Consider the following 23086-nt stretch of genomic DNA (forward strand, 5'->3'; position numbering starts at 1 on the left):
TGGATATTGTGTACATTTAAAAGGGAGAGTAAAGTATGGCTATATTCCTAAATAATATTTAACTTGTATGAGATTATTAGTGATGATTTTTTTATGTGTCGCAGCTGTAGCTGCAGTAGAGGTTTTATAGCCATAAAATAGTTTTTGAGGCATGGATTGATGACTGGACATTTATCACCATCAATGCCACTGAAACATCATTGGACTGGAAGGTGGCAGCACCAAAAACAAGCCTGCTTAACCCACACGCCATTTTTATCCTCTTCACGTCGCATGTTTATTAGGTAAAACGTCAATAACACTAATGGAGATTTGTTAGCAAATGTTTGGAGTTGAAAAAAAAAATCACTTGAAAGCAACACACAAAAAAAACGGCATTGAAGGAGGGAGTAAAAAAAGAGGGGAAAAACTCAGCCCGGGGCAGAATTACTCCCCTTGCAGGCCTTACTAAGCTCCTTCACTGTTGCCAATAAATAATATATAAAAGTACTCCCAGTTTAGTGAAAAGAAAACTATTTCGCCCACACATGCATTTGCCTTTGTTAGTAGCAGCTAGCCACATGCTAGCCGCTCTCGCGCACGATTTTTTTGTGTTAATGATGCCACAGAAAGTGTTTTTTTTACTCCCACGCATGCGAAGGTCAAAATTTTACCTGCAACTGAAAAACTAAGTGAATACATGAATTCAATGAACTGATTTTCTCCTCAAAAAGTTACTTTAGAAAAACATTCTCGCCTACTAGGCTAAATTGTACCATAGTGTACTTTTTGTTTGTGATTAGTTAACACTCAAACCAATATTTTTCACAATAGACTAAATGATACACGTGGCATATAAACGGGGCGGGCCAGCGGCTTGATTGGTTATCATGTCAGACTCCCAGCTCTGGGGTCTTGGTTTCAAATCCAGGTCGGTCCACCTGTGTGGATTGTTTCAGATTAGACGGCCCGATTCAGACTGGTTTGCAACTTCTGCAGCAAGTGTGAGCCAATGATGGCGACGATGAACGTGAACTCACTCAAACACTTGACGCTGATGCGGAAGGTGATAAATAAATTAAATCCATGAACATTTACCACATCTTCTCAAAATTCTGACCAGCTAGTTGAAAAATAGAGTGGTACCCTCTAATTGAACGGCACCTCTAATTGTACAACTGTACAACCAGTCTAGCGTACCTGTTTTGAGGATGTGGTGAGAAACCAGAGTACCCTGAAAAAACCCACACAAGCCCAGGGAGAAAATGCAAACTCCACAGAGAAAGGTCTGAAGCTGGCATTGAACCCGAAATCTCAGAACTGTTACGGCAACACACTAACCGTTCAACCACTGGGCTGCCCATGTGTGTTTATTTATTTAATATAATTCAATTAGATTTTTTGATTTAAAATGAATAGCATTAAAACACAAAATATTTTTTCAACCTCAAATATATTTTAAAGCAGGGAATAATAGAGAATATTATTTTTTATTTATTCTTTTAAATATATTTTAAACATAAAACAAAGTTTTAAAAAAAGTTGTCTTTTTAATTTAGAGATTCTAATTCATTACTGTTACCATAGTTTCAAATGTTCTTTTAAAAGGTAAACACAAGTTACAGAGATGATGGTGAAATGAGTCCATTTGAAGCATTGTGTCTGCAGTGGTTGGTATTGTGCCAGTTACTTTCTTATCCACTTGCACCACAAAATGGCAGCAAAGATGCGCACTGTATGAGGGCACACACAAAAAGAAGCTTTTTTCTTTGTTTTCCAAACCCAGAAATGCGCGGAGACATGGCGCAAAGGCCTTTGACAAGCAAGAGACTGGCCGACCGGGTCGTGTGCGTCTTCCTGTTGGGGCCATTTTGGCTCAGCTCGCCTGATGCCCCGCATCGCTATCCCTTCGCTCGTTAAAACGACGCCTCCGGCTGCGAAGCCAAGCCCTGCCAGGGAAAAGGATTAATACCACCTAAGACAGTGGCGAGAACAACCAGAAAAAAAGATTGGAATCTTCTTTTGTGATCCATTTCCTCTTGAGCTTTGTATATTTATACTTGTTTTTTGACATTACCCATTGCCTGCCATTGATGATGGTAGACCTCTGAATAATTTCAACTGCGTGGTCCGGCAATAACCATTTGGCAGTAGTGCTGCAACAAAAACAACGCAAATTATCGACAACGAATTGAAGATCGAATGACTATTTTGGGATTCATGTAGAGATTTTCTCCACGCAAAAATTATCAGTTTTTCTAGTCTCTTAAGTAAATATTGTCTTCTTTTCTCAGGTTTTAGGTCAAGTCTAATATTTCTATTCATTCATTCATTTTCTGAACCCGCCCACAGGGGTGACGGGGGTGATGGAGCCCATCCCAGCTAACTAGAGGCACCTTAATTGGTGGCCAGCTGATCACAGGTCACAAGGAGTTGGACAACCATTCACTCTCACACTCATACCGTGGGGGTCTTCAACTGCCGGGCCGGGGACCGGTACCAGTCCGCGAACCACTTCGTGCCGGTCCGTCGAATAAATAAATATTAACATTTTTCAATCTCGTCCCTCCACTTGAAATGAGAAATGTTTTTATGATAATAACAAATAATTGCTATTTTGTTTGTTATTTGTTTTTTCTCCTCATATGTCGGTCCACGAGAAAATAGGAAGACCTTTAGGGTTCGTGTTGAGAAATAGTTTGGGGACTGTTGATTTAGAGTGTTCAACCATCCGACCCTGCATGTTTTGGGATGTGGGAGGAAACCAAGTACCCACAGAAACCCTCGGCCCTTAAAATCAATAGTGGAATAACATCTCATCTAATCTCATTTTCTGAACCGCTTTATCCTCATTAGTCGCAGGAGGTGCTGGAGCCTATCCCAGCTGACTCCGGGCCAGAGGCAAGGGACACCCTGAATCGGTGGCTATCCGATCGTAGGGCACAAGGAGACGGACAACCACTCACACTCACACCCATACCTAGGGGCAATTTAGAATGTCCAATCAGCCTACCATGCATGTTTTTGGAATGTGGGAGGAAACTGGAGTACCCGGAGGAAAGCCACGCAGGCCCAGCGAGAACATGCAAACTCCACACAGGTGGACGTGGCCTGGATTTGAACCCAGGACCCTAGACCTCTCAGGCTGATGTGCTAACCACTCACCACTCCGGGCCACCCCGCGTGGAATGACATTCTCTATTAATTATTTTTTTTAATTTTATTTTATAAAGTAAAGAATTCTGGAGGGCGTCCTGGTGAAGTGAGTGTTTAGCGCATCGATCTCACAGCTCTGGGGTCCTGGGTTGAAGTTCCGGTCAGTCCACCTGTGTGGAGTTTGCATGTTCGGTTTTACAAGTGGGTTTCCTCCCGGTATTCCGGTTTCCTCCCACATTCCAAAAACATGCATGGTAGGCTGTGTGGACAATCTAAATTGCCACTAGGTATGGGTGTAAGGTTGCATGGTTTTCCTATCTCTCTTCATGGCCACCGATTCAGGGTGTCCCTTGCCTCTGGCCCGGAGGCAGCTGGGATTGTCTCCAGCACCCCCCGCAAACCTAATGAGGATAAACTGGTTCAGAAAAGGAGATGAGAAGAATTGTGGATGCCAGCTTTAATCCACAATTTCAACTGTCATCATACTTTAAAAAAACAAGAACAAAGCCTATGTTTTGACTGATTCATTCGTCCTCAGAAGAGACAATGTCTTTCAAGTCTTTTTGTTACCTGACATGTTTCCTTCCCACGCTTAGTCAGGCGAGTATGTATAAGTGTTACTTTGTTGGGCTTTATTGGAAATAATTGTGTTCGTAAATTGACATCTACTGTACTGCGTTTCATAATGACATTAATTTTCCCAATTTTATCCAATATACCTTTTGTTTTTTAAAGCCCAAAATAATTAAATCAATAATAACCCGTGACTGTTGTACTATGATTTTGCTGGAAAAGTGGTTAGTGCCTCACAGTCATAGGATGAAGGGTTCAATCCCGGGAGTGTTTTGACCTGTGGAGTTTGCATGTTCTCCCTGGGCCTGCGTGGGTTTCATCCGGGTACTCCGGTTTCCTCCCACATGCCAAAAACATGCATAGTAGGCTTGTCGAATAGTCACAATTGTCTCTAACTGTGAACGTGAGCATGAATGGTTGTTCCTTTGTGTGCCCTGTGATTGGCTGGCAAACAAATCAGGGTGTCTATTCCCTGCTGCCCATATTTGGCAGGGATAGGCCCCAGCACCCCTGCAACCTTTGGGAGGATAAGTGATATGAAAATTAATACACAAGTGATATATTCTGAACCACTCATTGCAAAAATAATAGGTTGATTATTTTGTCAAAATAATGGATTTGTCGCAGCTAAGGAGTGAAGTCAGTCTTTGATCTGGATGGAGAAGCTAAACCTAAAAGCCACCGAAGCGTCAAAGAATCAAAATGTTAACCAGCGGCGATGTGACATCAAAGTCTATTTTTAATCTCCCAGCAACAAGGCTGTTAATTAGTTGTTAATCGCTAATGAGTGCTGTGTAGATGTCTGTGGCACAACGGAATGTTATCGAGCTAATGACACAGCCTTATCTGTTAGTGCCTATCAAGGTTAACATGGTTACCTCCCTAAAACTTTTATTCATTCATTCATTTTCTGAACTGATTATCCTCATAAGAGTCGTGGGGGTGCTGTAGGCTATTCTAGCTGACATCTGGAAATTGGTGGCCAGCCAATCGCAGGGCACGAAGAGATGGACAAATATTTACACTCACAGTAATACCTAGGAGCATGTGTGAAACCAGCCTAACATGCATGTTTTGTATGTAGTAGGAAACCCGGAGTACCCAGAGAAAACCCACGCAAGCCTGGGGGGAAACTAATAACCACGCCGTTGCCGGGGCACCCCCTAAAACTTTTAACCGTGGTAATTGTCAGGAGACGAAAGAAAGTTAGTTTATGGGAAATACTTAATGGTACCGTGTCTGAATTTTAATTAGTGTGGTTATGATGCAACCAATAGATAGAAAAAGCAACTTCGTATGGAAAATTTTTGGAGAAGATTTTCAAGGCGATGAAAATAATGCCGTAGCTTTCCTGCCAAAATATGGTCTGTCTCTTCTACTTTATTTCAATTTCAAAAACAAACCAAAGAGCTGCACCCAAACATTAAATGCCATATGAACCATTTCAACTTTTCGAACAAACCGTAAGAACAAGGTGTTTTGCCAGCTAACTTAACAATGAGCTCACATTGTCCAGCAGTTAACCTAGTAAAGGGTACTAAAAGTCATATATCGTCCCTCAGAAATTAAAAACAACAATATTAGGCCTTAGGTTTTACAGAGTGTTTTGTACCTTTCTGCACTACAGGCAGCCGTTGGCTTCCAACCTATTCGATTTAGTTCTGTTAGACTTCATGATTGCAAAAGTATTGAAGCATGATTCATGACAACACAGTCGTTTGCACCTTAAGAAGCAAATCAGGAAATGAATCCAACTTTTATTTTTAATAGATTAGGCATGCACAAACTCCTATTTGTGATGAGAGTGCTTTTTTTTAACAACAAGAGGTGCATTACGGACCACAGTCATAGCCTCGCAAATGATAAACTTAATGGCAATGCGGCACCACAATTGTCAATGGATCGATATGTAACCAGATTGCTTTCTGATCGATATTTCAGTCCCAATACTAGTGTCGTAAGTTGACGACTGCCTGTACTTCTTGATGTTTTGTTTCACCAAAGTGCTCATCATATGTGTTGAACCCTGTATTTACACTTGAAACACAGGGAGAAATGATCACAATAGTGATTCGTTGTTGCTTCCTCAATCCAACTTTACTAATATATCTTTAGAACATCAGATTGTTAGAACAAAAATCAATAACATAATGTACAATTACACCCGTTCAGTAAACGGTCATAACATGTTATCTTTTCTTTTCACAAATTCGAGAAGTCCTTCTTAACTATTCGACTGGGTGAACAATGAAATAACGATAACATAAATTCCTTGCTATAACCGTCATAGACACTATACAGGGTAATGGCGGCCGAAGGTAGCGTACTAAATGTTACATACATATACATGACCCAGGATTCGCACATTCAGACTCTTACTTCAAAGATGAAAATTACTAAACATTACCTTCTCTCTCACACACTGCAACAGTGAATATCGCAAACTACAAACTCAACCGGCCACTACAACAACCAGCATACTTTGAAACACAGGGAGATATAATCACAATAGTGATTTGTTGTTATTCCTCAATCCAACTTTACTGATCTGAGGAAAATCTCTCATGCAGGTCAAGGTACGCACATCAAGGCATCAATAATCGAATATCGATATACGTACATCAAGTCAAAACTAGTTGCACATCCCTCAACATGCGATCGTTAATGCGGTGTAAATTAAACACTTCAACATGTCACATTTGCACCCTACAGGTTAACAGTATTTCTTTAAATATGAGGATATAATAATACAAAAATGTGCTTTTGCATAAATGTGTGCTCTATGTCCAAAAGTTCCATCTCTCAACATGTAGTCTATTTGGTGATTTTTTTTTTTAACCTGGGTTTGATCAAACCCCAGGGGTATTAGTAAGTTTAAGGGATTTGTTAAAAATCACCTGATTTATATGGAAATGAACATTGTTGACTATTTGGCACTCCAATGCAAAGGCTTTACTCCCCTTCCTTTGACTGCGAATCTTTACCTGCCGGGGGTAAAAACTGGTTTTCAAGTTTACACGGTTTCCACAGACCAGCCTTCCAAAATATGCAGATGACTGTGAACTATACTCACACAAAAACGCATTTGATTCACATTTCATTCATTCTTTTTCTTTTTTGTTTATCCTTACAGAGGTCATGGGTGTGCTGGAGCCTTTCCCAGCCAACTTTGGACAGAAGGGGTCGGTCATCCTGAATTTGTTGCATGTCAATCACAGGGCACACTGAGACAAAAGAAATAATATTCGCACACTAATACCAATGGACAATTTAGTGTACTTCACCAGGATCCATTGCATATTTTTGGAATGAAACTGGAGTAACCAAAGAAAACCCATTCAGGCATGGTTTGCCGCAAGCAGGAACTCTCGATCTTAGAACTGTTAGGAGCTAACCACTTGTCCTTGGTCGTAAGCACAGGTAGAAAAGCGGGAGTGGGGGTGAGGGATAATATTCGGTGGACGGGAAACCGGCAGGCTGTTGTTGTCATGAGCATCGACGGCTACCCGCTGGGTCCATGACTGGTCGGATTGTACTGTTATGATTAAATCGGTCATGGAACGTGGTTGGACCCAAATGCAGGGAACCAGGCAACGGACGAATGGATTGGAGTGCTTTCACAAAACTTTAATTACTTAAGGCAGGACTCTTTAGAAAATAACAAGGTCTTAGAAATCTAATAACAAAATCAAACCTGACGTGAAAGATATGGGGTTACGAGGAACTTGGCATGGAAACATGGCATGGTAGTTACAAAGATGAGAATCCGACAAAGACTAATAAACACACAGGGTTTAAATAGACAGACGAGGGCAAGGTCATCTGGGTACAAGACTAATTTGGCCTGGGATTCACAGGTTTGTGGCTGTCAGTGGTACTGAAACACAATCTTTCAATTTCAAATGTCTAACCCCAAACAGATGGGACATGTACACCATCCATAGCAGTACATTTGTGAAAATGGTTAACGGATAAGTCCAGAAAACTGTTCTTTTTTTCATGGTTTGTCTTTTCAGCTGCGGGCCTCGCAACCTGGGATGAACTCCATACGATAATTTACAAAAAATAATGCAAAATGTTTTGTTGGCTGTCAAAAGGGAGCTCTCACTGCGGTGCCGTAAATAGACACTGACACCAGGATGCCGTTGGGGGTAGGGGGTTGGTTGGGTGGGCTTTGCACAGTTCAGCTCAAACTAGCGCATTCAAACGGTCACGCAAACTCAATTGCACATCCAAATGTGCTGAGTGTTTTTCTTCAGGGGTAAGGTCAAGACAAATAGGTTAGTCAGAATCATTTAAACCCCACAAAAAGTGCAAAGAATGAAGGAAGGAAAGAAAGAAAGAAACCAAATTGACAAATATATATATATATAATATATATCAGTTTTCAAGGATATTTGTGAATCTGATTTCTTTCTTTCTTTCCTTCCTTCGTTCGTTCTTTGCACATTTGTGGGGTTTAAATGATTCTGACTAACCTATTTGCCTTGACCTTTAGATATTAAGTAAGTGGCCGCAAGATACTGTCCCGTAGACTTCCTTTGGCTCCCAAGCCGCAGTTTTGAGATTACATTCAAATTTCATATGTCACCCTATCTAATCATATTGAGTTTCCGGTAAAGTAATTGAACAGATATTTAACATTTTAAAATAAGTAGATGAGATCAGTCTCATTTTCTGAATGCATACTTGATCCAGTCACTATTGTCATGACATTTGAGTGCGATTTTTTTTTATAAGACTTCTAAGCACATAGGTCCTACGGAGGTGCCATTGTCATAATAATGAACGAGAAACACATAATATGTATGTATTGATTGTAGATCGACCGATTATCGGACCTGATATTTGGACATTTGACGTATTTATCGGTGTCTGTATTTTTGTAATCCGACCGGCCGATATAAAGAAATTCATTTAAAACTGGCTTTTTTTTGGCTCAGTTGCAGCTGCACCTCTCACCAGTCATTCCTGCCTGCTGTCTCACGCTCTAACATAAACGATCTGTCCGAGCTGCTTGTTAAGTCGAGGACTTCAGATGTTGTTGTGACTGCGATGCTTCAAGTCAGCGCTCTGTAGTTGTAATAAACACATAGAGACACCAGCATCAACGTACATTTAAGCCCCTAATCCAGGGTTGGGCAAACTGTTCGGCCCGGGGGCCACATTGACGTTAAAAATTTGACAGACAGGCCGGGTCAGCACAAGATATGATACATACAAAAAAACTGCATCCGTTAACAGTACATGTGAAACATAAACAGAAAAAAAAGGACTAAAGTATTAACATACTGATCACTCATCATTAAAGTAAAAAGTATAAAGTACAAAGTAAAGTAAAAAGGAATGTATTAAGAAATATTAAAATATAATTTAAAAAAAGACAGAAGGGCTGTAAAACACGAAAAACAAATAACAGTGGACAGAGATACTGCCACTGGCTTCCGCGTAACGGCGCCATCTTGGAGGGAAAATAAAATCCTTTGGACAACGTCAGCGGGCCGGATTAAAAAGCCTAAAGTATGTGGCCCGCCATATAAATAAAGATGACTTTGTCCCAGGATCACAGATTTTTACAGAATAGTCAACTGATATTCCAAGAGTATTCAAAGATAAACTATTAGGAGCCACACAGATCCATAAGTATTACAATTGTGTTTGTAATGTTGTGGCTCAAACGATGACATAACGTATGTTTCAATGAAAAACAAGTGTGCAGGTGTTTAATCATTGTGTTTATCATGGAACATGAGTTGAATGTGGCTCAGAGTATCAATCTAAAATTCTACCAGAAGCTGAAGTACCATAAAGTAGCCCCCGTGACTGAGAGAAAGAGGAAAGCCTCCATTCACATTGGAACTACTGGATTGGAAATATTTCCCATATATGAGCCACGACTCTACAAACAAACTTGGCAATTTGAAAAGTGAATAGTTTATTATCTGAAATAGAAACTTGAAATTGTGATGTTTTACTAGTTCACTTTTGGCGATGTTGGCAGAAGCTGGCATGCTAAGCATCTATTGCAGGTATAATTAACTACAGTTTACCCCCCAAAAACCAACCCAACACATTGGGCACGCATCATTTATCACTTGGCCAAATCAGTAAAATGTTTTGGATAAAAACAATAGAATAGGCTACTAACCGACTGCTCCACTTCCTTCAATTTGTTCTATTCATTCTGTTTATCGCTTGATCGGACAGGAAAAACAAGGATTTTATGAGCAGTGATCGTGCTTTACCACTTTCCTACATAATAATCGTTTTCCAATAAAGAGAGAAAACACCTAAAATGGGGTGGCGCGACTGGTTAGCTCATCGGCCTCACAGCTCTTTTGTATCCTGACACACTGTGATCTTACAGATAAGTGTTATTCAATCCAGTCTAACGTGCTTGGTGATATATTAGAATTAGACAGTTTGGTGATTTATGGAGTCATATGCCTTTTTGAGATCAATGAAGACCAATGAAGTTGTTAAGGTTGCTTGGTTTTGTTATGCCTTTTTCCCCCTGGTGTCCTGTCCAAGTGATTGCCCATTGTGTTCAGCTGCCGTTTCTCCGTCCCTGGTGTATCCTTCCTCTGTCTGTATCCCAGGTTTTCCTAATTGTCTCGTCAAACCCAGGCCAGTCTATTTAAACCTCACTGATTGCTCAGTCATTGTCAAATTGTGTGGTTTGTACCATGCCATGTTTCCACGTTTCTTTGGTCCATGTTCCACGTAGCGCGTTCCTCGTTTTCCCATGTCTCCCCCCCCGTCAGGTTAGTTTTGTTATTTCAACACCAAGTCTTTTTTTACTTTCTATTGCTTCCAATTTAAGTTATTAAAGTTTCGTTTGAGTACTACTTGCCTGCGTCCTTGCAATTGGGTCTTAATTCATGTTCCCTTGCCACAATATCAATGTAAAGACAATAGTGTGTCAAAATAAATGTAGGGTGAGCGTGAATGGTCGTCTGTTTCCTTGTGGCCTGCAATTGGCTGTAGACCAATTCAGTGAGTCCCCTGTTTAGTGCCAATATTTAACTGGGCTAGGCTCCAGCACCCCCTTATGAGGACAAGCAGTTAGGAAAATGAAGGAAAGAATCCATCATTTATTATTTATTCTCACATTAGTTTGAAAATATTGTACCAATTGTCAGGAGACATAAAGACAAAAATTGCCCTTTTTTTGTATTACCATTATTTCTTCATTCGTTTTGATTTACAGAAAATGTATACACCTTTAGGCAATAGGACCAATTGAGGAAATGTATTAAATAATTTGCTCAATTCCTATAAAGATTTTTAAAATTATCACAGTTTCAAGTTTCAACATCAGATAATAAACTATTCAATTTTCAAATTGCCAGGTTTTTTTGTAGAGTCGTGGCTCGTACATGGGAAATATTTACAATTCAGTAGTTCCAATGCGAATGGAGGCTTTCCTCTTTCTCTCAGTCACGGGATCTACTTTATGGTACTTCGGCTTCTGGTAAAACTAATATCCACGTGCCTACACAATCTGTAATTTTCTGATTTAATTTAATTTCTAATAAAACAAATGCTGGTCATCAGAGTAATTAAACTGAATGGAATAGGACGTGTATTCAAAGAGCCCTTCACTTCCAGGCGTCACTCGGAAGTCATACTATCGCCTAGCCACCAAAATTCTCACCAATAGCGAAATTGAATTAAAACTGTTTTTGGTGTATTTTCCAAAGAAAATAATATGGGTTGTGGCTCAGGACAATCCAATCCATCAAATTCAGTCAAATAAGCTCCCCACGTGTTAAGCGGGTGGCCTTTAAAGTCAAGACAGATGAGAAGAGACACCAGTGCGTGAAAACATCTGCCAGTCAGGCACAAAGTTGCCAGTGGGCACGCCACAACAATTCTCTGCCATCCAGTTTATGCCAACATTAAAAATATTGGATATTCCATGCAAAGCATATGCAGGGTGACTCCATGTCTTACATTCCTTATGCAAAGCAGCAGCTTTACTTACTCATTAACATGTGAAGCGTGCAGCGGTTCATGGTTATCTTCCGCGGGTGACATTGGTAGTCAGTAGAAAGGAAGTTGCCGTTTGCCACATTGGGCCAAAAAGGCTGAAAATGTTGTTAAACAGACGCTAATTCGCCATTCTGAGCTTTAATAGTGTCGCCTCACTAGATAGCAAGTGATAAAACTTTGCAACGAGGATCAGAAGGGTTCCATTTTAGAGAGACGCTCACGAAAAAACCCTTTTGGAACATGGTCAACTATTTGTTTGGAAATGTATGTAGCTGACATATCTTGCGAAATACTTGGTGTGTTTGTTATAAACTTGTTGGCCCCATTTTCCATATTTTGCTGCATAGAAAACTTCCACTTTTATTTGACTTTATTAATTTACAAAATAATCAGTCTGCTTACATGGCAAACTACAGGAATCAGTCAATATTTACTCTTTCCACCTTTTATATTCATTCATTCATTTTCTGAACCCCTTACCCTTATCTGAGAGTTGTGGGGGGTGCTGGAGCTTATCCCGGCTGACTTCGAGCACGAGGCAGGAGACACACTGAATTGGTGGCCAGCCAATTGCAGGGCTTAAGAGGTTGGACAACCATTCATGCTCATACTCATAATTAGGGGCAATTTAGAGTGTTTAATCAGCCTTCCGTGTTTGTTTTTTAAATGTGCCAGGAAATCCCAGTATCGGGAGAAAACTTGGGAGGAAATGTAAAATCCACACAGGAGGATTGACCTGGATTTGAACATAGGACACCAGAACACACTGAACATACAGCTGCCGGGCCACTTTGCATGTTCTCCCCTGGCTTGTGGGGGTTTTCTCCAGGTTCTTGAGTTTTCTCTAATAACCCCAAAATGCATTGGAGCTTTGGTTGGACACTCTAAATTTCCCCCAGATGTGAGCGTAAATGGTTGTTCATCTCCTTTTGTCATTCCGTTGGGTGGCCACCAATTCAGGGTGTACAGTATGTAAAAGCTTTAATTTGTTCCACGGTCCTCACACAACTACCGACTAAACCAGTGGTCTAAAACCGGTTCCACATAGGGCCGTAGTGGGTCCTGGTTTTTGTTCCAACCGATCCAGTGCCGACATTTTAACCAATCAGGTGTCTTTAAAATAAGTAGCACCTGGCTCTAATTTACTGATTGCACTTGCAAAAGGTATCCTTGTTGAGTTGGAATGAAAACCTGCACCCACTGCGGCCCTTTGAGGACCGAACTAAACCCTTAAAAATGAGTCAAATTGAGAGCCCAGTACAGTGTAGCAAGTTCTTAAGTGAAAATCAATCTGTGACAATGTTTTCAAAATAAATAACGGATAAAGAAATACATTTACATTTAATTTTGTAGCTGATTAATTTGCATATAAGAAGCTTTTGTAACCTGAAAACTACCTACCTAAAGACATTGGTAAGTAGAAGTATGACTGAATAATAACAATTTGACATTTGCGTCAAACAAAGCTCCCAGTTCAATTAATCACCAAAGACCTCATAAGTGCTTTGTCTTCAAGGTCATTAATAGACTGCAAAGAATGCAGCGATTTTTCTCATCACAGTCTTTTTATTCTACTAATGACATTATAAAATGTACTTTTCTTTGTGTTTCAATGAAGCCCAAAAAATACAGATGGTGTGGTAGTAAACACAGTGATTAACTCTTTCGGTGCCTTTCACGATAATAGCTCTCCGACCATCTGTTACTATCCTTCTGGTGTGAATTTAAATTACTTTGTCAATGGTAGACGTCTAATAAATTTGAAGTGGGAAGGCAGGCAGCAAATGAACAAAAGTTCTTTGAATGAACACAAATAAGAACATGTTTTTGTTTGTTTAGTTATCCTTAAAAAGTTGATATGAACATATTGACTCATGTAAACTTTAACCTCTCAAAATAACACAACCGTGGATGATTGTTAATCTCCTTGTGTCTCAAGATTGGATGGTAACCAATTCAGGTTGCTCCCCAGCAACTTCTCACAGTTGGCTGGAATAGGCTCCAGCACCCCCGCGACCATTGTTCCCTCCATTTTTTTTTGTTGGTCTGGGTAAAAAGACAACCTCCCTGAGCGCACTGAGTACCAGTGTGAGCGACATCATCATTGCTCGCTCTGGGCACACCCGTATCTCACCTGCCACAAGCTGATGGATGTCAATGTTCCCTCTAATTTTTCATGTAAAACATGCTGTAAAACACGAAAAAACAAGAGTGAACAGAGCTACTGCCACTGGCTGCCGCGTAAACGGCGCCATCATGGGGAAAGGGGTAAAAACAACACAAAAGGATGTGACCTGGATTTGAACCCATGACCCCGGAGCTGTGAGGCTGACGCACCTAAACACTCGCGCCACCGGGCCACCCAAATAAATATTTTTACATCAGTATTTTTATTTTTCTACCTAAAATACTGCACCTGCTCAGTGTATGTCTCTCTGTGTGCCCTTGACTGACTGGTGACCAGTTCAGGGTTTGGTTCATGCGAAGTCAGCTGGGTTGGGCTCCAGTTCCCTGTGACACTGACCAGGATAAGCGGTGTTGAAGATGTATGAATGCATTTTCTATGTTCTGTTTTTCTTAATGTACAAAAACTGTGATCGGTCATCATCAAAATTGACAGATTCATCTATCCATGCCTGTCTCTGTAATCCAGATAAGGTGATTTCCATGAGCGTATTATACTAGCAATTCCAGTTTTTGCACATATTCCAGATGTTTGGCTAAGTCGTGTGTCTATTTCTCCCTGCAAGGCTTTCTAGCAAACATGACACTTTGTTTTGACGTCCAAACACTCAAGAGTGGTTTGGTGGGACGAATGGCCGGCAGTTGGCGTGTTGACGGTGCTTGACAGATTGTGTGTGATGACGTTCACGGTTCGTGAATAATGGAGGCCGCTTTCCCTTGGGCCTACAAAGGCGGGTCGCGCGAGCGTCAATGAAAAAGGCAGTTTGAGCCTGGCACAAACGTTGCGGAAAGGCCTCCGTTAGGCCGCGGGCTTGTTTACCCTTTGATTCTCTTCATGTAACATGGACGCTTGCGCTCCATTGTTCTCTGTTGAGGGGTCACATGGGTCTTGTTGTCATAGCCATCGTGTCATTGACTTTTGAAGGGCACCCTACTAGCCTGAGTTAGGGTTGAAATCCGTTTTTTATTGGGTACGTTGGTAAAAACATTCCAGCACTGGTATTTGGTAGAACAGGAGTTGCCGTAGGGCGTAGGGCATACCCTCATTTTGGCACTACAACCCACTACTGTTTCTCTATATTTAAACTCAGGATGGGATAATACACTGAAACTCATGATAGGATGCACCTCGATATGCTGGAGTCAGGATACGATAAGTCACAATACAATATCAAGAAATCTTTCCAAAAAAAATATATATATATATATATATATAATTATAACTTTTTTTTCCAGTTTCCTATACGATTGCATTACAAACTAGAGTGTAAATCTAATCCAAAAGAAAATGACAAATGCCTGTCATCTTTCAATTCATATAATTAGGGCTATAATAGAATGTTCCTTGAAGCTAGTTTTTTTTTGTCCCAGCCTCCCCTCATGCAGTATTTTACTGAATACAATGGAGTGGACTTCTCTCTGACACAACCTGTCATCATAATTTTTCCTTTTAAAGTAAAGTCAAATAATGCAAAACAGTTTTAATACCATTTCACCGTTGGCCAAGTAAGCCAGACACTAATGGAAGAGATGTAGCAGAAGGTTTTTTGCGCTCTCTGCTCTCATGAGTTTAGTTCTTTCATTTCTTTAATTGCTGTGGTGGTCACCTTATTTGATGTGAGACTTTCAAGCCAAAGACATTGTAAACGCTATTATTTCTAAATAAAAATGAATAACATATTACACTTTATAACACGAATTGTATTTTGCACAAGAACGTTCATGTAATTTTCTTAGCCATACAATTCTCAGCATTATTGGCCTCTTGCCTTCTAGACCACTTGATAGTCCCTGAAAGCAAATGAAGCTTTTAAATAGAGCATGAATCGTGAATGGATTAGATTTTAGATTTCCGTATTTCATGCCGTTTTTAAAAATCAAATTGACTCCCTGTTACCTCCTGTTATCAGTAAAATAATAAAATAAAGAACATGCAGAATTTCAAACTCCAGACCAAGCATTCCATCATTGTAATGTGAGCGTGAGATCTCTCCTCGGTCAGACGGAGGAGCTGTTGGTGATTGCTGGGCTGCATGGGGAGAGTTGTGTGCTTCATCCCCTCTCCACTGATGCTGATTGGGTGATAGGACCGTTTAGGAGGATCTAGGCTACTCCAGACTACTGAAGGAGTGTGCAGATCATCTTGAAAAGATGATTCTGCATATCTAAACTCAGTCTCAGTCTGCAGAGGCTTTTTTTCTTACCTAGATCTACAATGTCTTTTGTGTCTGTGCTTGCTACTGTCTTGCTACTGCAAACAAGATAATTTCCCAAGTATGGGACGAAATAAAGTTCTAATCTAATGTAATCTAAAATTAAATCTAACACAAATTTTAGGGTCGTAGGGGGTGCTGGGGCCAAGAGCCAGAGGCGGGCGACACCCTGAATTGGTGGCGAGCCGATTGCAGGGGACAATGCAATGGACCACCGTGCACACACACCCATAAGGGCAATTTAGAGTGTCCAATAAGTCTACCATGCATGATTTTGCAATGTGGGAGGAAACCAGAGTACCCAGAGGAAACCCACACAGGCACCACACAACAAAGCACATGTAAACGCCACTCATGTGGACCGACCTGGACATGAACTTAGAACCTCATAGCTGTGAGGCCGGCCCGTTAACCACTCACACCACTGGGCTGCACATTGATAGATTCTACTCTTTATTTATAGATTTATTTCAACCTTTAGTACAATTTGAATTATTTTATTTTAACAGCTATTCATTTTTACATAGTTATTTCAATTTTTATTTAATGTCAGCATTAGCTCACTGGTTCTTGATTATATTAAGTCAGGAGATTCCAAAACTCATCCGTGTCTTTGCAGGCGCGTGGACTGTGCGGCCAGCAGCAGGTGGCTGGGACTGCCTAAGTGCTGGCGACGCCTGCTCTGGAGATGACACATGCAGCCCCCGCCTACGCACCCTGCGGCAGTGTGTAGCTGGAGACGGCAGCGTTAAGCTGGGCCCGGGCGCCCGCAACCAATGTGAGAACGCCATGACGGCCCTCATGTCCACACCACTGCAAGGCTGCCAGTGCAAGAGGGGAATGAAAAAGGAAAAGAACTGCCTGAGCATCTACTGGAGCCTACAACAGGCTGTCCTGCACGGTAAAACCAATCAAGTGACCTTCTTTCCAATTGGGGAATTGGACAAAAAACAGAAGCCATCCATTTCTACAAGGCTTAATACACATTGGCTTACTTAAAAGTGTAAACCATTCATTTTCAGCACCGCTTATCCTTGTCTTATTGATAAATTTAAGGAAAGGGGCCAAACTCAAGTAATCGAGATAACCTGTAGAAAGTCTTGGCATGCTTATTTATTTATTTTTATATTTATTAATGTATTTATTTATGTATTAACTTACTTATTACCTAGCTATTTATGTCTAAAATACCTTTCCTATATTTTCTAAGCCTTTATATTTTTAGTTATAAATCAATGTATCTTTTAAGAACTTCAAGGGTCCAAATATTACTCACCTTACAATAGCTACAATAGCGGTGACAGCGCTCCGAATTAGAAGTTTCATAACTGCTTTTATGTTTCATAAATTCACTCATTGGCTGGCATTGAGGGCGGTAGAGGTCCAATCCATTTGGGCTGAAAAAGAGCTGGCAAAAGGCTTTTGCGTCAATCACGGTCAATAGAAACGAATGAGTCAATGTGAATTTGTGTATTTTTCTTGCCCGTTAATGCTGGGATGTCATTTGCACAGCAGACTAGACGCTCAAATTGTAGCGGTGAGCGAGAAGGTATGTGTGACAGGTGAGTGGATTGAAGTGAGAAGCTGTATTTTGTCACGCATTCCAAGTCATTTTAGGCATTTCACACATCCTGTTGAGAGTCATTTCCTCTGCTGTGATGAATGCGAGCGGCGTGACTGTGGGCGGAACATAATGAATAATAGCCTCGCTCCCGCCTTCTTCCCCTACTCATCCCATGGCTTAGTTTTGACTTCGATTTCATTTTGAAAAAAGAACAAAAAAGCAACTATGATCGGACCCACTCTTGGAGGAAACTTCCTAATGCTGTAATGAACTACTGTGGTGACCAATTATTGCTTCTTTTTTGCTTTTTAAAGGTGTTTTTTTTCCTGAATTAGAGTTTTTGACCAAAAAATAAGTAAAAGAAAGACCAGGATACCTGGCGGTGGACGTGCAATCCATTTGGATGGTGTTTTATATGAAAAGGATGTTCTTACTAGAGATATACAGTTGTACCTCTACTTACAAAAAGTATAGGTTCCAGAACTATTTTCATAACTTGGATTTTTCGTGAGTAGACCCGTACTTGATATGTAAATTCTATTTTGTTTCACACTCTTTAAAAAAACACCAACCAAAACCTTTAAAAATACCCCAGTTTTGTATGAAAGGTGGGAGAAACAGAAAAAAAATGAAAGACATGATAGGATTTTTTTAATTAATGTATTAAATAAATAACAAGCATGCAAAAACCTGTTCTATTCATGCTGCAGTACTCTACATTAAGGAGGAAGCTAACATAAACACACAAACTCATGCACAAAATTACACATCCAAACAACTTCAAATAATGAATTCAAAACAACTTAGCAGTAAATAGGATTCCAAACGACTAACAGTCTGTCCATCTAGCTGGAATGGGTCTCCAGAACCCTCTGTGATAGTTGTGAGGATAAAGCGGTTCAGAAAATGAATGAATATATTTCCTTTTTGCGCTTTACGGCTGTGTTGCTATGGCGACATGACTTCTTGCCATTTACAGGACTGAGCCTGGTGGAGGACTATCCATATGAGCCAGAGGAGAGGGTCTCTGACTACGTCCGCCTGGCCTCCATCGCCGCTGGTGAGTTTTCAGATACTTTGATTCATCTTTTATTTAAAAAAAAAAAAAAAGAAAACACTCTTGGCCAAGTGTGTGTCTGTTTGTGTGTGTGTGTGTGTGTGTGTGTGTGTGTGTGTTTGTGCGAGAGTATGTCGCTTATGCAGGACGCAGTACTTTATGATCAGGTTAATGACAATTTTACGTTTTCAATTGTTATTCATTGAGTGTCATACTCAGAATTTACTAGAAGTAAAAATACATGCAAATGCGTGCATTTTTAGTCATTTCACAATCTTTAAAGTAAAATAAGTCCCAGAATTAGACAACATTGTTACCCTGATACTAATCAATGGAATGCATGCACGCAGCAGAGATTAATTAAAAAGTGGAAGATTAAAGTGACTTTAGACATAGTGTCCAGATTTTAGCTCACAGTTTAGCGGAGAGCCATCAGCACCCATCAAAAGAGCCACATGTGGCTCCCGAGCCATAAGTTCCCTACGCCTGGTGTAGGGGTTTACACGCCTGACTTCCTTGCAGCCACTGGTGGCGGTATGTTTGAGAGTGCAAATGGTCATCTGTCTCTCTCTCTGTGCCCTACTGGTGACCAGTCTAGGTTGTGGTCTGTCTTTTGCCCAAAGTCAGAGCGATAGTGTTAGATATTGGAGAAACTCAAGTCTGTGGACCATTTGGCTTTGAATATTCAAAGTATTTGCTTGTATTGTCTCACGGATTTGCGTGTACATATGTTTGGCTTCCGGATGTGGTCTGAGTATTTACTTTCTAAACAGTTGGATTGAATTGAATGCTTTTATTGTCATTATACAAGTAAAATGAGATTTAAAGCGTTCACCACTTAGTGCACAAGTAACAGCAGACGGACAAATAAATAAAAAAATAAGTAGTCCAAGTGAGGTCAGCAGAGTGAAGTGCGCTTGTTCCGTCTGAAGTCCAGGATGAGTTCCATGGTTGGTTTTGGAGCCGTTTAAGCGCCAAGTCGCACCACTCGCTGAGTCTATGGACGCAACAACAAGCAAGCAAACACAATCAATATATATAGAGGATGAATAAAAAATAAATAATCAATAAATAAGAAATACATACGTAGTCCAAGTGAAGTCAGCAGAGTGAAATGCGATTGTTACGTCTGAAATCCAGGATGAGGTCCATGGTTGGTTTTTGGAGACGTTCAGCGCTTAGTCGATGGACACAAGAACAAACAGGCAAACACATCCAAATCTATATATAGTAATGATAAATTATCACTGAATAGAAATGATAAACAAATAATCACGAAATAGTAATAGATAAATTAGTGGTCATAACAATAAATAAGTAGCTTAAGTAGTAGTAATACGTCTTGATTAGGTCTTAGGCCCAGTTGTTCTTACCAGAGGACCGGTATCATAAAACTCTTTTTGACCCCAAGTGTAGGGGGATGGTTCAATTTCTTGGAGCAGCTGGACTTAGGAGAACGTCCCATTTTTGGACAGTTCTAAAAACTGAAACACGCCCACTTTTGTGTCTCCGTCTTCCAAAAACCCTCCAGAACAGAAAACGAGCAGACGGCGTTGTAGTCATGATGTCGAAAAACAACAATGCTAATAATAGGCTCCAGAAACACCTGCAATTTCTAACATCAACAAGAACCCTTCAACAATATCAACTGACATTTACAAGTTGTTTTTGTAAAACAAATCAGGTAAAATGATTAAAAACAAAACAACCTTTCTTTCTCAACTCGAATGTTTAAATGTAAAAAAATGTTCACGTTTTAACTACCCATGTTGGCAATTGATTCAAAATGGATTTAACATATTTTGTTATTGATGGAAGCCACAGAGTTAGTCATATGAAAGCCATATTTTAAGGTGATGTTTCTTGCATTAACTTAAGATGAAGCATCAAGACCTTGCAATCCGCTGATGACGTTTGATAATTAGCCTAATTAAGCATTCCAAGTATCTCTGGTGCGGAACAGCGCTCAAAAACATTAGCATTAGTGAGGAATTCTGGATGGTTGTCTCAAAAATATGTCATCAAGGCTCCGTGAATTATTGCCGTCAACTTGCGGATGACAATGTTGACCTGCTGCCGTACTTTTATCACGCATCTTGATTTCAAACGAACGTATTTACCTGATATTTTTTCAACTTGATGTACAGCTTTTATGTGCTGGCTCCATATGTGCGATGCCGGCAAAGGGGATGAGGGTCAAATTTCCGTTTTCAAGGGAAGCTAATATTGCAGGTGCATTATTCTGCGGAGGCTGGTGTGGTAATAAAAGCCGGTGATGGGTGACTTGCTTGTGAAAGGATCGGAGTGTCGAGGATAAGGGCAGCGGTGGCATGGCACACAGATATGAATTTTTAGGGCTGTTGCTGATTTCTGCCCTGCTGATATTGGAATTCAAATGATATCGCATTTCTGTACTTTATTAGAAGCACGTGGTGGTTATAGTTCATTCAATAGGTGAGTGGATTGAAGTTCTCTGATTCTGAGTGAAGTTCATCAAAATGTGTGTGTGTGTGTGTGTGTGTGTGTGTGTGTGTGTGTGTGTGTGTGTGTGTGTCCATGCCTTGAGAATTGAGTATGTTCTGAATATTTTTATATTTTAAATAGTGCAAAATTAGAACAGGTGTATCTGAGATCTAAGAGTTCCCTATTTAACCAAAGATCTCTTATTTCTACTCATTATTATAAAATGATCATGACTTACATAGGAGTAGTTTGTAGTTATTACTGGTCACACAAGCAGAATGGATGAATGTAAAATGTATTCATTATGAGAAAAACATTTTAAACACTTTAAATCTGAAGTTGACAATGGATCCCGACAGACCAGGACATGAAGGAAATACAAAGGAAATTAATGTATGCCCTGACCTCACATTCACAACAAATTGAGAATAAAATACAGCCTCACATTCACACACATAAGTACATGCTAATCTAATGCGACAGGCATTCATGACCGTATGCAAAAAAAGAAAAATGTTAAAAAACAAACGTCTAGACCAGTGGTCTCAAACCGGTCCTTTAAAGGGCCGCAGTGGGTGCAGGTTTTCATTCCAACTCAACAAGGATACCTTTTGCAAGTGCAATCAGTTAATTAGAGTCAGTTGCTACTTGTTTTAAAGACACCTGATTGGTTAAAATGTCGACACTGGATCGGTTGGAACAAAAACCAGGACCCACTGTGGCCCTATGTGGAACTGGTTTGAGAATACTGGTCTAGACCTACAGTTGTGGTCAAAAGTTTACATAGACTTGTGAAGAACATAATGTCATGGTCAATGTTCCCTCTAATTTTTTGTTTGTCTGGGCAGAAAGACAACCTCCCTGAGCACACTGAGTCCTCACCTCATTAGGCACACACCAGTATCACACCTGCCATAAGCAGGTGCATGTCTACTACACATAAATGATTTAGTAATAATAAAATGTAATGATTAATATCTATGAATGGACAGCCCGGCGGATAAGTGCCTTGTGCGTCGGCCTCACAGTTCTGGGGTCCCGGGTTCAAATGCAGGTCGGTCCACCTGGCCCAAAGTCAGCAGGGATAGGTTCCAGCACCCCCCACGATTGATAAAGTGGATAAAGCGGTTCAGAAAATGAATGAAAAATCTATATTTATAAACATCTTCATAAATTCCATTAGAATATGCACAAATCTGACTTAAATGTTACCTTATTTTACACATCTGTCCTTCTCACTTCTCATTCTCGTTCAAATGCCTTTTCTGCTGAATGTGTCACTTGAGATAGTCAAGTTTCCATTTATATGCATTATTTTTCCATGATTTTGCTGTGATTTATTTAATAAGGGATAGCACATATTAATGAACATATTTATATTCATGTTAATGAACATATATATGTAAGATTGCAGCCGAGGGCTAATTTCCATTTATAGTCCATTGTGTAGGTTGAAGACAAACGATAACACATACTAGAGAGACACGCACGCACGCACACAACCACACACACAATAGATTTACACCTTTCACCTGATTTCACCGCTTGATAGAAGGGCTGTAAAACACAAAAAACTTAAGTGTGGACAGAGCTATTGCCATTGGCTGCCGTGCAAAGGGCGCCATCATGGGGAAGGGGGTATAAAAAATAAAATTAAATTAAGAATTAAAAAAAAGTTGGACTTTATTCACAGCGTGAAGACAAGAGTGTAGTGCACAATTGCGCATGCGCGCAGCTGAGAGGGAACATTGGTCATGGCTCTCTTGAGAATCCAGTTATTTCTACAACTCTGATTTTTCTCTTATAGAGTGATTGGAACGGATACTTCTTTGTAACAAAAAAACATTCATGAAGTTTGGTTCTTTTATGACTTTATTATGGGTTAACAGAAAAAGTGAGCAA

The 23086-nt window shown here is 40.2% G+C and overlaps 1 protein-coding gene across 2 annotated transcripts in view; it reads left to right on the top strand.

Annotated features, from left to right (window-relative positions):
• LOC144205980 (GDNF family receptor alpha-4-like) overlaps positions 1-23086 on the top strand; it is a 105612-nt gene that overhangs the window by 60997 nt on the left and 21529 nt on the right. For both annotated transcript variants that reach the window (XM_077730631.1, XM_077730630.1), the window contains exons 2-3: positions 16720-17001; positions 18644-18724. In XM_077730631.1, coding sequence (XP_077586757.1) covers positions 16720-17001; positions 18644-18724 — 363 coding nt within the window. The remainder of the gene's footprint in view (positions 1-16719; positions 17002-18643; positions 18725-23086) is intronic.

This window comes from Stigmatopora nigra, chromosome 13 (genome assembly GCF_051989575.1).
Source record: "Stigmatopora nigra isolate UIUO_SnigA chromosome 13, RoL_Snig_1.1, whole genome shotgun sequence".
Classification (NCBI taxonomy): domain Eukaryota; kingdom Metazoa; phylum Chordata; class Actinopteri; order Syngnathiformes; family Syngnathidae; genus Stigmatopora; species Stigmatopora nigra.